The sequence below is a fragment of the Aotus nancymaae genome, unplaced genomic scaffold (assembly GCF_030222135.1).
Source record: "Aotus nancymaae isolate 86718 unplaced genomic scaffold, 86718_ANA_hifiasm-v0.15.2.pri h1tg000010l, whole genome shotgun sequence".
Lineage (NCBI taxonomy): Eukaryota > Metazoa > Chordata > Mammalia > Primates > Aotidae > Aotus > Aotus nancymaae.
In genome coordinates this window covers 61,032,090-61,046,634 of record NW_026988421.1, presented here as the reverse complement: position 1 = coordinate 61,046,634, position 14,545 = coordinate 61,032,090, and the positions used below count along the sequence as shown (strand labels likewise).

The window sequence follows — 14,545 nt, the reverse complement described above, 5'->3', positions numbered from 1 at the left end:
ACTTGACCACACAGCACTCCTTTCCCATAAAAGGACGGGGACACATCTTCCCATGTGTCAGCTGAGGAGGCTATGCCAAGTCCACCCTTGGCCTCCAGCACCTCCGCTGCCCCACCCACCACGCCTCTCGTGGGCACTCACTGAGGGTGCAGCTTGTACAGGGTGCCATCCACACCCACAGTGATCTTCAGGTGTTCCAGCCCCTGGTCTTCTCTCCTTTTTTCCACTATGGCAGCCAGGCCAGCACCGCAGAGCTGGGCTGCCCGCCGGGACACGGCTCCGCACACCTCCTTCACCACGATGCTGTCCTCACACGTACTGTCCAGTCCCAGCTCCTGCAGAATCCTCCTGACCTGGAGGAGGGCCAGCCGATCGCTGCAGGCAACAGAGCAGGGAGTCAGGACCTGCTTTCCAGGGCCCTGGGACATGCTTAATGCAACCCATGGCCTCCCCATTCTTAGATGCCCATGGAGGAGGGAGGAGAAATTGTCCCAGGCAATGGTTAGGCTGGAGCAGAATGCCTTAGAAGCTGAGACTCAAGAAGGTCCACCACCCCTGGAAGTTCCATCAACTTTAAAAAATAAAGTGTGAGTGCCTCTGGTGTTCAGCATGTTCATATGTACGATCTCACTAGAAGCCATACGAGCTGTAGCAACCAACATGCCAGGTAACCATTTTTCAGAAGAGGAGGCTGAGGCTCAGCCTGCTAGAGCTGTGCCCTCTCGGTAGAGAGCAGGGGCTCAAATGCAAGCCTTTTCACACCACCTCTTGTACTTTCCCATGAATCGTGCCAACTCCCATACTCTGGCCCCCTTCAACTGAAGGCCACATTTCCTTCTATTTAACTTTTTCTGATTCTCTGCATTTTCTTCCCTTTTTCTGATTTCTCGGCTCTTGGACAGTAAGACTATATTTTCAGTAGTGGCCAGCGGGGTATATTTAATGAGCAAGTGAATAAATGAATGTACAAAATACAATCAGAACCTTAGAGAATGGGAACCCGGTAGGACTGTAAACACATGTAGAGAAGCACCCATCATAGGGCAGGCTGGCTTCGAGTCTAAACCCTGGTCATCTCACAGTGAACTAATGGTACTTAAACAGAGCCCTGGCTCCTATGCCATGCAGTGTGAAGTTGTATCCTTGACTGTCTCAGGTAATATTTAGGGAAGAAGAGTGTTATCAAGAATGAACAATTGAGAAACAACCTATATGACCATACAGGGAATTCAGCTGGTAAATGGTGGTGTAGCCAAATGATATAATTCTTTTTAGATCTTAAAGATGAGTTTGTGGCCAGCACAGTGGCTTATGCGTGTAATCCCAGCACTTTGGGAGGCTGAGGCAGGAGAAGCACTTGAGGCCAGGAATTTGAGACCAGCCTGGGCTATATAACAAGACCACATCTCTACAAAAAAAAAAATTAAAAATTAGCCAGGTATAATTGCACAAGCCTATAGTCCCAGCTATTTGGGAGACTGAGGCATGATGATTGAGCTCAGGAGTTTGAGGTTGCAGTGAGCCATGATCATACCACTGTACTCCAGCCTGGGTAAAAGAGTGAGATCCTGTCTCCAAAAAAGATGAGTTTGCATGAGAATATTTCATGCCATGGAAAATCTTCATGCCATAGTGAAAAAATAGATTATAAAATATTATGCACTGTATAATCTTGGTTTTTTGTCTTAATGTTTGTCCTTGCTCAGAAAACACACACACACAGGGAAATCTATTCATTGTCAATTACAGGTAATTCTTATTTTTCTTTGTTCTTTTCTTTTTTTTTTTGAGACAGAGTCTTGCTCTGTCACTTAGGCTGGAGTGTAATGGCGCCGTCTCAGCTCAAGGCAACATCCTCCACCTGGGTTCAAGTGATTCTCCTGCAGGCACCCGCCACTACACCCAGCTAATATTTGTATTTTTAGTAGAGACGGGGTTTCACCTTGTTGGCCAGGCTAGTCTTGAACTCCTGACCTCAGGTGATCCTCCTGCCTCGGCCTCCCAAAGTGCTGGGATTACAGGCATGAGCCACCATGCCTGGCCTAATTCTTATTTTTCTTTTGCTTATCTGTATTTGTTAGATTCTCTAAAATGAACGAATAACATTTGTATAGTAAGAAAAAAGGGTTTTTTAACTGGTATGTCTCAGGAGAAAGCCTGCAATTCCTTCCTGGGCTCGGCTTTTGACAGCTTACCCAGTTCAAGTACATTCCCTTCCTGATCCTCAGAGCAATCCTGGGGGTTAAGCAAGAGGGCAATTACTTACGTTATGAGGCAGGAAACTGAGGTTCAAAGAAGTGAAACAACCTGCCTCAGGTCACGCAGAATCAACAGGTTAAGTAGTGGAGATAAATCTTAAACTCAAGCTCAAAGTCCCAGGGCTCTTTCCCCTGAGAACACTGCCCCATCCATTTGACAAACTGCTTTGAAATGGGCTGCAGTCAGCACAGCACCTACCAATTCCTATCAGCAATAGGTGAATAGGATTTTCTTTTTTCTTTTTTTTTTTTGAGACATAGTTTTGCTCCTGTTGCCCAGTCTAGAGTGCAATGGTGCGATCTCAGCTCACCACAACCTCTGCCTCCCATGTTCAAGGGATTCTCCTTCCTCAGCCTCCCAAGTAGTTGGGATTACAGGTATGTACTGCCATGCCCTGGCTAATTTTGTATTTTTAGTAGAGATGAGGTTTCTCCATGTTGGTCAGGCTGGTCTCGAACTCCTGACCTCGGGTGATCTGCCTGCCTCAGCCTCCCAAAGTGCTGGAATTACAGGCATAAGCCACCGTGCCCAGCCATGGTTTTCTTTTTATTTCATGAAGGTTTTACAAAAGAAAACCTGGCCAGGCACAGTGGCTCACACTTGTAATACCAGCTCTTTGTGAGGTCTAGGCAGGCGAATGGCTTGAGCCCAGGAATTCAAGACCAACCTGGGCAACATGGTGAAACCCCATCTCTACAAAAAATACAAAAATTAGAAATTAGGTGGGTGTGGTGGTGTGCGCCTGTAGTCCCAGCTACTTGGCAGGGGGTGGGAGCAGGGGAGAGGGGCAGGGGTGGCAGCTGAAGTGGGAGGATCACTTGAACCCAGGAGGTCAAGGATGCGCTGAGCTGTGATTGCGCCACTGCACTCCAGCCCAGACAACAGAGTGAGACCCTGTCTCAGAAAAAAAAAAAAAATCTGCAGAAATCAAGACATCCAAAACAGATATCTCTTGTGCAGCAGAAGCAAATCGTTCTGGAGGCATAAGAGTGTTGCCATGTTGCACTTGTCTAGGAACAAGTTTCCTTGTATTACAGCAAAAAAAGCAAGGCAAAGAGAAATAAACTTGCTTATCTATTGCTCGTCAGAGAGAAGCTGTTTTATATAGCAAAACAGGATCCCTTTGGTCACCAAACACGATGAGTTTTCACCTGTCTGTTCAGATTGGATGGGCTGAAGACTAGACAGGAGAAGGATGCTGAACACTTGCTAATTAACACTCCAAAAATACATAATCACTGCTGCTGTTACTGATTCTGCCATCGTCTCCTTAAACAATAAGAACTCCCCTTAAACAGCCCATCTGATTTATCTCATTAAGCATACCACTTTTGTGTACAGTGTGTTTTCTTTTTTTCCCCTGCGGCAAAGTAGTTTTTCACTTGTGGGCATCTGACCATAAAGACCAGGAGAATTAAATGAATGAACACAAATGGAGAGAAAATCCAAAAACAAAGCATCAGATAACAACCGGTGCTAGCACAAGAAGCGGTGAAACTGACACATTTGTACATAACTGGTGGTGACAGAAACTGAAAATACTTAAAAAAAAAAATGCGCCCATGGCAAAATACTTCTTTTAACCAAACATTTCTACTACTAAGGAAATGATTTACAATATTCAAATGACTACGTGTACTAAAAGAACTATGGTGTTACTCAGAATAACAGGAATTTATAAATTAACAATCTAGATGTCCTATACTAAAGGGAAAGTTTAGTAAATTATAGCACAGTAACATAGTATAATATGCAGCCATTCAAAATGATAATTACACCAAAGAGTTGATAGGGGAAAGTTCCTCTTTCTAGAAGTATTCCAGCTAATAACTGCAGGAATCATCACCATTTACGATGTCTAGTGAAATAATAGATCCAGGCAATATGCATCAATGACTGATAACATCCTAAAAGAAAGAGAGACAGACAGACAACTCAATGCCACCTAAGAAATATTCTTGTCCAAAATTCACTACTGAATCTAACTAAGCATCTGGGTCTAACTGTGAGTTTTCAGGAAATACAAGAAGATAGAGGAAAATGCTAAATGCTGCAATCCACAAAATCAAGAATACAGGAAACTCATAGGATAAGACGACAGCTTCTTCAACGAATACATTGCAAAGGAAAACAAGAGAGGGAGGGAAAACCCATAGATTAACAGAGATTGTTTAAACATATCAATCAAATGCCATGTATAAACTCTGGATACTGATGCAAACAAAAGAACTGTAAAAACCATTAATTTTTGGCAATTCAGGAAATAAGAACACTAACAGGATGTTTTATGAGATTGAGGTTTATCATTCGCTTTTTAAGTGTGATAATGGTACTGTAGTTATGTTTTATTAAAAACCCTTATATTTCAGAAATACATTGTGAAGTATTTGTAGATGAACTAATGTAAGATGTGAGATTTGTTTCTAATCAACTCAGCCTGGGGATGGGGATAGCAGGACTGTATAGATGAGCCCAGTTTGGCCATGAGTTTATTATTGTTGAAAGTGGTGATGAAAATAGTGAGCTCACTTTACTTCTCTTTCCACTTTTATATATGCTTAACACTTTGTATAATAAAAAAACAAAATAGCCGGGCGCGGTGGCTCACGCCTGTAATCCCAACACTTTGGGAGAGCAAGGTGGGTAGATCACCTGAGATCAGGAGTTCAAGACCAGCCTGACCAACATGGTGAAACTCTCTACTAAAAAAAAAAATACAAAAAATTAGCCAGGCGTGGTGGCACATGCCTGTAATCCTAGCAACTCAGGAGGCTGAGGCAGGAGAGTCGTGTGAATCCAGGAGGCAGAATTTGCAGTGAGCCAAGATCATGCCATTGCACTCCAGCCTGGGCAACAAAAGCAAAACTTCATCTCAAAAATAAATAAATAAAATTAAAACTAAAATTAAAAAATAAAACCAGAACTTTACATGAAATTTTTCATTAACACTGAAAACATAATATACAGAGTGAAAAATGTAATATGATTATGATTATGAAAAATGTTTGCATGAATTCAGGAACTTAAAAGGAGCAGGGCACAGTGGCTCACACCTGTAATCCCAGCACTTTGGGAGACTGAGGCCAGCAGACCGCTTGAGGTTAGGAGTTCGAGACCAGCTGGGCAACATGGGGAAACCCCATCTCTACAAAAAATACAAAAATTAGCTGGGCATTGTGGTGTGTACCTGTGGTCCCAAGTTACTCAGGAGGCTAAGGTGGAAGGATCATCTGAATGAATAACATTAACATATGTATAGTAAGAAAAATGAGATAGATCAGTATTAATGGTTAATATTGTAGCAAAAAATAAAAAGAGAGAGAGAAAAGAAAAAAGAGATAGAGGCTGTAATTAGCCACGATTGCACCACCGTACTACAGCCTGGGTGATGGAGTGAGCTCCTGTAATCAAAAAAATAAAAATAAAATATATATATAATAAAATAACTTAAAAGTGAACATAATATGCAAAAATAAAAATAGTTGTATTTGAGCATTTGGTTGATTTTTTCCTGGATATTCATTCGTTTTATGGACACATTATCTCTTCAGGAATAAAAGGGATTTTTTTTTTTTTTTTTTTTTTTTTAGCTTTAACCTAACTCCTGTGTAGTTATTTCGGAAGCTTGGTGGAGGACTTAATCATTTCTGCTAAACACTCTGAGGCCCAGGAAGGCTGCAGGCCCCAGAGTGCTGTGCACATGGTCCTCGAGACTGTGATCCTGAATCAGGTAAAGGAAGGAGCAGCCCCAGGAGGCAACCCCTTGCCCAGCCAGAGCCTTTCTGTTTTTATTTTTAAACCTCAAATTGGCCCAACCCCAGTGTGGTGGCAGTGTATGCCAATCAGAGCCTCACAATGAACTTGATCACAGGTCACCTTTCGATCTGGGACAGGAACTTGGTTTCGAAGATGCCCCTGGTCCGGAGACGCTCTGAAATCTGCCCTCTGAAGAGGAGACCCTGCTTGGTCAGGTCGATCAGGATCTGCCGTACGATCTCCCCCAGGTACATCCCACTGGTCATTTTCTCGTATCTGTTTGGGGAAGAGGGATAAGGTTGGGGCAGACATGCAATGCAGAAGACCCCATGATGTGAGAAGGCCAGGCTTTGGAGCCATATGGAGCAAGATCCGGGTCCCAGCTCTGCCACATGCTAGCTGTGTGATGTGAGCAAGCACTGCAAGCTATCATCTACAAAACTGGGAGCACAGCAGCCCCCCACAAGACTGTTAGGAGGCAAGCATCTGGGCACAGTGGACACTAAGCAAAAGTTAGTCCCCGGCCTTGGCCCCAAAGCCAATTCTCCTCGGCTTTATGTTACAAATCTGTTCCCCTGGAGATTCTGCTCTGTGAAATAACACACTGAAACTGTGCGTGAACCAGGCATTCTCAAAAGTGTTAATTCACTCTCCAGCACTTTGGGAGGCTGAGGCAGACGGATCACGAGGTCAGGGGATCGAGACCATCCTGGCCAACATGGTAAAACCCCGTCTCTACTAAAAATAAAAAAATTATCTGGGTGTGGTGTCATGTGCCTGTAATCCCAGCTACTCAAGAGGCTGAGGAGGGAGATTGAACCAGGGAGTCGGAGGTTGCAGTGAGCGGAGATCTCGCCACTGCACTCCAGCCCGGTGACAGAGGAAAACTGTATCTCAAAAAAAAAAAAAGTGTTAATTTCTTCCCCGTTTCTACCACACCGTGAGCTCCAAGAGGGCCAAGAGAGCAAGAGAGAAAAGGGGCCTTGTACTGACCAGGCACTCTACACAGGGTGTGTAATGGTGACACATATCACCATTAACAACAATGACACAGAGCCAGACTGCCACTGCTTGCAGAGTCAAATGGAAAGCATTTATGTGCTGGGCTTGGGTTCTCTTAACTGCACAAGACCTCATCAGTCTAAGGGAATTAACACCAGAACAGACAAACAATGGAGGTTTCAAGGCAAGTTCAAAGGTGCTGCCCCCTTAAAATCTCAGTCCAAAAATGTAAGCCTTCAGCGGATACAGACACAAAACTAACTAGAAGGAACTGCCCCTTGAGAAGAACCATGATACTCAGATGCCCCAACTTAGGATTCAAAGGTAAGATCCCTTCTTTCTGGAGCAATCCCTGCTTCAGCTGGGCTCACCACAACTCACCTGCCTTCCAGTTACAAAGATTGGTGCCAAAGGGGCAAGAAACCACCAGCGCTGGTCTTTTGTCTGGTCTGAGCCTCTTCCTAGACAACGTTCTCAGTTCAACAGCTCCCAAGGTGTCCATGGCCTAGGCATCCCCTCCCATTTCCCATCTGCTCAAGCTCTCAACTTGGATAGCACCCATACAATAAATCTATGTTTCCCCTTATTTTCTATATTAAGACACTGATTAGCTTTGATAAAGACCATATGGCTTGCAAAACCTAAAACATTTACTATCTGGTCTTTTACAGAATAAGTTTGCCAACCCTTCTTCTAGTGGACGGTCCCGGGTTAATAATCAAGTTTTAGCATGTGATACGGTTTGCATTTACGTCCCCACCCAAATCTCATGTTGAATTGCAATCCCCAGTGTTGGAAGAGGGACCTGGTGGAGGTGACTGGATCATGGGGTAGATTTCCCCCTTGCTGTTCTGGTGATAGTGAGTTCTCACAAGATCTGGTCGTTTAAAATTTTTTTTTTTTTTTTGAGATGGAGTCTCACCCTGTTGCCCAGGCTGGAGTACAGTGGCATAATCTCAGTTCACTGCAACCTCTGCCTCCCAGGTTCAAGCGATCCTCCTGCCTCAGCCCCGCTAGTAGCTGGGATATACAGGCATGCGCCACCGTGCCTGGCTAATTTTTATATTTTTAGTAGAGACGGGGTTTCGTCATGTTGGCCAGGCTGGTCTCAAACTCCTGACCTCAGGTGATCTGCCTGCCTTGGCCTCCCAAAGTGCTGGGATTACAGGCATGAGCCACCACACCTGGCTGATCTGGTTAAGTGTGTAACGCCTCCCCCTTCACTCTCTCTTCCTCCTTCTCCAGCCATGTAAGACGTGCCTGCTTCCCCTTCACCTTCCACCATGATGGTAAGTTTCCTGAGGCCTTCCAGTCATGCTTCCTGTACAGCCTGTGGAACTGTGAGTCAATTAAACCTCTTTTCTTCATAAATTACCCAGTCTCAGGTAGTTCTTTACAGGAAAAGGAGAATGGACTAATATCACATGCCAGCTCTATCTCTGCTACCCCTTTCTCTCATAATATCAGCATGCAAGTGAAATCTACTCTATTTTTTAAGCCATTCATTAGTTTCAGTATTTTTCATACGGTTAGTCATTGGAATATACCTTGCAAGTGACCGTGACCCATGGTAGGACATGACATCATGGTCAAGAACCAGCACTCCCGTCCATCACAGGTGGCCACTTCCCCACCCCCAGAAAAGGTCACCAACCTGGTAGCCGGCTCCTGAAGGCCTGAAGATGTTGGCCTCTGAAAGAGACTTATTAAAAGCCCATCCCGAGAGGGCTCATTTACCATGCCCTCAGCGAGTGAACGTGCTGGCAGCCTCTGCCTCACTTCCAGAACCACCACTAGAGCTTATGGGGCCTTATGGTAATTAGAAAAAGGGACTTTTTACCTGTTCCAAACTTGTCATAATATTTTTCTTTTGTTCCCACATGATATTTCACTGACATCTGACATCTGTCATAAGCACACAAAGCTATGCTGTCTATGGTACCCCCTTAAGTCTGGTAGTTTTGCTCACTACACAACCGGCATAAATGCACACATCCACCCTCTTCACCTCTGCTTGCCAGGATTCAAGGAGCCCTCGTCCACCTCCATGTCGTATCGGGTCCGGATGTCCTCTATGCAGCCATTGTCTCCAAATCCTCCCCACTCTGTGTTGATGCACATCTTCCCTTCATCCCCCTCCACCATCTCAATGTTCCTCATGTCCTCCATGTAGCACAGGTTGCTGCCTGTTCCTAGAGGGAATTGTGAGGGAACATCAGTCTTTGAAGACACCACCAGGTTTTAGAAAGGCAGCAGAGTGCAGCAAATAAGAATTTAGGCTTGGAGTGAGATATGACTGAATGTGAATCCAGCTTTACAGTCATAGCTGGCCAACCTTAGGCAAGCATCTCATCTTTCAGAAGCTCAGTTTCTTCATTTCTAAGAAGGAAATAAGGTCGGGTGCAGTGTCTCATGCCTGTAATCCCAGCACTTTGGGAGGCCAAGGTGGGCAGATCACCTAAGGTCAGGAGCTCGAGACCAGCCTGGCCAACCAACATGGCAAAACCCCGTCTCTACTAAAAATACAAAAAAAAAAAAAGCTGGGTGTGGTGGCATGTGCCTATAATCCCAGTTACTCAGGAGGCTGAGACAGGATAATTGCTTGAGCCCAGGAGGCAGAGGTTGTGGTGAGCTGAGATCACGCCACCGCACTCTAGCCAGGGCAACAAAGAGTGAAACTCCATCTCACAAAAAAAAAAAAAAAGAAGAAGAAGGAAATAATACCTGCCTTATGGATTTGTTATGAAGCATTATTTCTAAGTTTCCTTCACATGGTAAGCATTCAATAAATCGTACCTGCCATCTTCATCATTATGATTGCTAAGCCCTAGGCACACAAAGCTTCCAACAAGTCGTAAAATTAGCAGTCAGAGCTGGAAGGGACCATGAGGAATCATCTAGTCTTGGACAAGCACATGCTTGGCATCTGTGAGCCACTCTCTTCTTCCTTGCCCATGACGTGGCCTCAAAACTATTCTCAGCACAGCAGTCCAGGCAAGTATTACAGTCAATCAACAGGCCTCACCTCTTTGCCCTCCTAGATCTAGCCCAATCCCTCCCACAGATGAAGAAACTCAAGTCAGACAGAATAAGCCACCTGCCCAAGCTCACAAAGCAGGTAAGAGTTAGAGTGAGAGGAAACCTCTTACCTGGCATTGGAGAGAGCTCAGTGCGTCCCACCTCCTTGTTCCACCTGCTGCTTATACCCAGAAAGCCCAGATGAGCAAATGGAACAACTTTTCTAGGTTCTAACATTACTTAGCCTGTGCCTGTTACCTGGAATGCCTTTCATCCCCATCTCCACCTGTTCCAATCCTACCCATTCTACCCGTCATAGAGAGAGCTTCCCCCTATAATCTACCCTTGGCCTTAATCATGGCCAGACTTCTCCCAAAGACCCTTAAAATGCCTGTATCAGGCCACTCCTTTCCCCTCTTCTAAGTTTGTTTACAGCTCCTTTCCTTCCTGTGTGCCCTAAGAACCGGAAGAATTCAGAGAACAGAAGAGGTGCACATTGGAGCCAGAGTGAAAATCTATAATTGCTCCCAGAGCCCCAGGCCAGGATGATCCAACCGTGGTCTCCTTCCTCCCATGACAATCGCCCCCAAGGTCCTAACTGAAAAATCCCTTCTTCCTGTGTCATTATCCTTCTTCAATCAAAAGGATAACCTTGGCTTAGGACCCTTAACAGAGAAAGAACTTGGCAACCTGGAGTTCCAATCTTAACTTCATCTCTGCCTTGGGCAGAGATGCACTCTGGCCAGACGCCAGGCTAGAGTGCAGTGGCCTTTGTATAATGGAGCAATGCCCGTCCCCTCACTATGTTAAAAGGGAACCATCAACAGATTCGGGGGATTAGGCCAATGGGCCATGCCAGACCACTTACCTGCAATCAGGCCAATCTCACAATTAGGATCTTCATAGCCACAGGTCATCATGGTCCCCACTGTATCATTCACAAGTGCAACAATGTCGAGGTCAAACTCCTGAAAAAAAAAAAAAAAAAAGACAGCTCTACTATGAGTTGAATGTACAAGTCAAACAGCCTTAGCAGGTGCATGTCATCCCAAGGCAGGCAGAGGCCAGAGTCACAGGAACTGGGCAGAGGTTGGCAGAGCAGAGGGTCTCAGGAAGGTGGCAGGAGCAGGCATGAGCCTCAACACCACATCCTACATTTCTCCTCTTGATGGCTTCCCTGAGCATGTCCACCACGTCCTCCCCTTCACAGTCAGTGGCCTTGAAGCCTTTGGTCCACCCTATGAGTGCTCCCTGAAAGAAAGGAGGGGAAATTCATTTGAGCAATAGTTTGCTGGGGCCACTGCACAACCTCAACATCCAACAGATGCAAGGCACTATAGCTGACTGCTTGTCAAGTACAACATGTGGTTTTGAAGGTGCCTCCACCTCCCCAGCCCTAACCCTGGGCACACCAGCATCACAGAGCACAACCACTGAGTGGTCTACCGCTGAGTGGAATCACTGCAGCAATTCATACTCATCAAAGCTCGAATCATGTTCCCTGGCCATGACTACCCAAAAGAAAGGCCTAGAATCAGTGATCCTACTTCTTTCTTCCTTTTTTTTTTTTTTTGAGACTGACTTTCACTCTTGTTGCCCAGGCTGGTGTGCAATGGCGCAATCTCGGCTCACAGCAACCTCCGTTGGGCTCAAGTGATTCTCCTGCCTCAGCCTCCCAAGTAGCTGGGATTATAGGCATGCACCACCATGCCCAGCTAATTTTTGTATTTTTTTTTTTTTTGAGACAGAGTCTCGCTTTGTTGCCAGGTGCCAGGCTAGAGTGCAGTGGCATGATCTCGGCTCACTGCAACCTCCGCCTCCCGGATTCAAGCAATTCTGCCTCAGGCTCCCAAGTAGCTGGGACTACAGGCGCACGCCACCACGCCCAGCTAATTTTTTTGTATTTTTAGTAGAGACAGGGTTTCACCATGTTGGCCAGGATGGTCTCGATCTCTTAACCTCGTGATCTGCCGGCCTCGGCCTCCCAAAGTGCTAGGATTACAGGCGTGAGCTACCTCATCCAGCCATGATCCAACTCCTAATTTAGCCAAGGACAGATTATGATGTGATCAAAGGCAAAGCTACCAAACGTTTATCAAAGCATGTTTCACAGTGAAAAACTAGAGGCATCCTACAACTCAACAGTATGGATCTATCATTCTGTACCTTGATACAGGACATGGTATACACCCATAAATAATTGCATTGTCAGAGAACACTGGACGTGAGAGAAAGAGATTTTCCACACACTGTTAAGTGAAAGCACATCAAACAAATACAGATAGTCAATTATTCTATTTTTTTATTTTTAAAATTTTTTTGAGATGGAGTCTCGCTCTGTTGCCCAGGCTGGAGTGCAATGGTGAGATCTCAGCTCACTACAACCTCCACCTCCAGGGTTCAAGTGATTCTCCCTGCCTCTGCCTCCCAAGTAGCTGGAATTACAAGTGCTCACCACAATGCCTAGTTAAGCTTTTTATATTTTTAGTAGAGACAGGGTTTCACCATGTTGGCCAGGCTCATCTCAAACTCCTAATCTCAGATGATCCGCCCGCCTCGGCCTCCCAAAATGCTGGGATTACAAACATGAGCCACTGTACCCAGCCTCTATTTGCATTTTTAAAATTACACTCATATACACACACACACTCGCATCTGGAAAAGGACTGGAATAATATATACATCAAAAGGGTTAACAGTGGTTCTCTCTGGATACAAGATTATGCATCACTTTTCCTCTCTCCTGTTAGTCTATATTTTCTAATTTTTCTAAAATTGAAATATATAATTTTTATACTATTGAGAAAGTAGTGTGTTTTTTTTTCTTTGAGACAGACTCTCACTCTGTTGCCCAGCCTAGAGTACAATGGCATGATCTTGGCTCACCGCCACCTCTGCCTCCTGGGTTCAAGCAATTCTCCTGCCTCAGCCTCCTGAGTAGCTGGGACTACAGGCATGCGCCACCACACCCGGCTAATTTTTGTGTTTTTAGTAGAGATGAGATTTCACCATGTTGGCCACGCTGGTCTCAAACTCCTGACCTCAAGTGATCCGCCCACCTTGGCCTCCCAAAGTGCTGGGATTACAGGCAAGAGCCACTGCGCCCCGCCGGAAAGTAGTATATTTAATTCTCAAAAGGAAGCCTCAAAAGGTTGCAGTTAGCCTGAGGCAGGATTTAGTCTAGCCCCAGACTCCATCACCTAGAAAGCCAGGGTGGGGTAAAGGCAGGCAGAGCTAAGGTATCTAGGCCAGCAGAACCCCTGGGACAGGAAAGGAAGTCAGAAAATCTAATAGCAGCGCTGTCAGCCCTGTGGCTGGATGCCACTTCACCCTGAGGCCGTTAGCCCGCAAGCCCCGGTCTCCCCACTTCCCTCCATAGTTCTTGGGAAACTGGGCCCCTGGCTGGCTCCTTCCCTGTTTGGTATGTGTAGAACATTAGAGAGACACCCCCAACTGGGAAGCCTCTCTTACTAACTGCAATTATACAAAACTAATCCATTTTTTGATGTCTCTCTTTTTTCTCCCCAGCCATCAGGGGCTTTGCTTCTAGCTACTCACGGGTCTCCCTTTCCTCCTCACTGTGTCTTCATGACACCTTCAGAGCTGCTGGGAAAGAGGCCAAGAGGCACAGTGTCCTGAGCCAGGAGCAGTAGCTGTGCCCTGGCGCCCAGTCAGGACCGCAGACAGCTGCACACGGCACCCTTCCGGACCATGTATTAATTTTTAATGGCAGCAGCAATGCAGGAATGCATTAGTGTAAAAAATTAAAATGTTGTTGATAAGGATAGTTCCCTTCAACTCCCATCCCTCCAATCTGAGAGGTAACCTCTGTCATTAGTCTGATACTAATCCTTCCAGACCTTTTCCTCTCCACTTATTAGTATTTTTTTCTTTTTTCCCCATTTCTTCTTTTAGGTGTGAAATTACACATATTTTTAAGTAAATAAATTCACACTGTGTGTGAGCTACTGCAATTTGTTTTTCTCATTCAGTAATGTATCTTCCAGACTCTTTCAGACCATTTATATGGATCTGCCACGTTCCTTCGCTGAGCAAAATATTCAGAAATAAATCCACAGGACACACCTATAAAATGAGTTCTATTTTTGTGATCATTTTCAAATGAAGAAACCAAGGAACAGAGAGGTTAAATAACTTGCCCAAGGTCACACAGCCAATAAGTAGAAAAGCCAGGATTTGAACCCAGGCATTGGCTCCAGAGCTCATACTCATAACTATTCTAACTACTGCCGCCCAGTTAGGTAAGGAAGTATCCATGAAGCACTTAGAACAGTGTCTGGCACAAAACAGGCACCATGTATGCATTTGTTAAATAAAAATCAAGTAGTTAACTCCATATGATTGATATACCATACTTTATTTAGTCACTCTCTATTGCCAATGTTTGAGTTATTTCTCATTTAAAAAAAAAATTTTTTTAAGGCAGAGTCTCGATCTAACACCAAGGCTGGAGTGCAGTGATGTAACCTTGACTCACTGTAACCTCTGC

The 14,545-nt window shown here is 45.1% G+C and overlaps 1 protein-coding gene across 5 annotated transcripts in view; it reads right to left on the bottom strand.

The window, feature by feature from the left end:
• The window catches only part of HKDC1 (hexokinase domain containing 1), a 70,604-nt gene that overhangs the window by 16,827 nt on the left and 39,232 nt on the right, over positions 1 to 14,545 (bottom strand). For 2 of the 5 annotated variants that reach the window (XR_010341801.1, XM_064374217.1), the window contains exons 13-17: positions 11,191 to 11,286; positions 10,904 to 11,003; positions 9,026 to 9,209; positions 6,136 to 6,291; positions 142 to 375 (exon numbers count right to left, since the gene is read on the bottom strand). Coding sequence is in view for 3 of the 5 variants with exons in the window: in XM_064374217.1 (XP_064230287.1) it covers positions 142 to 375; positions 6,136 to 6,291; positions 9,026 to 9,209; positions 10,904 to 11,003; positions 11,191 to 11,286 (770 nt within the window). In the remaining 2 variants the exon portion in view is untranslated. Of the gene's footprint in view, positions 1 to 141; positions 376 to 4,035; positions 4,167 to 6,135; positions 6,292 to 8,038; positions 8,923 to 9,025; positions 9,210 to 10,903; positions 11,004 to 11,190; positions 11,287 to 14,545 lie in introns of those variants that run through there. The other 3 variants (XR_010341802.1, XM_064374218.1, XM_064374219.1) reach the window with 3 other exon arrangements.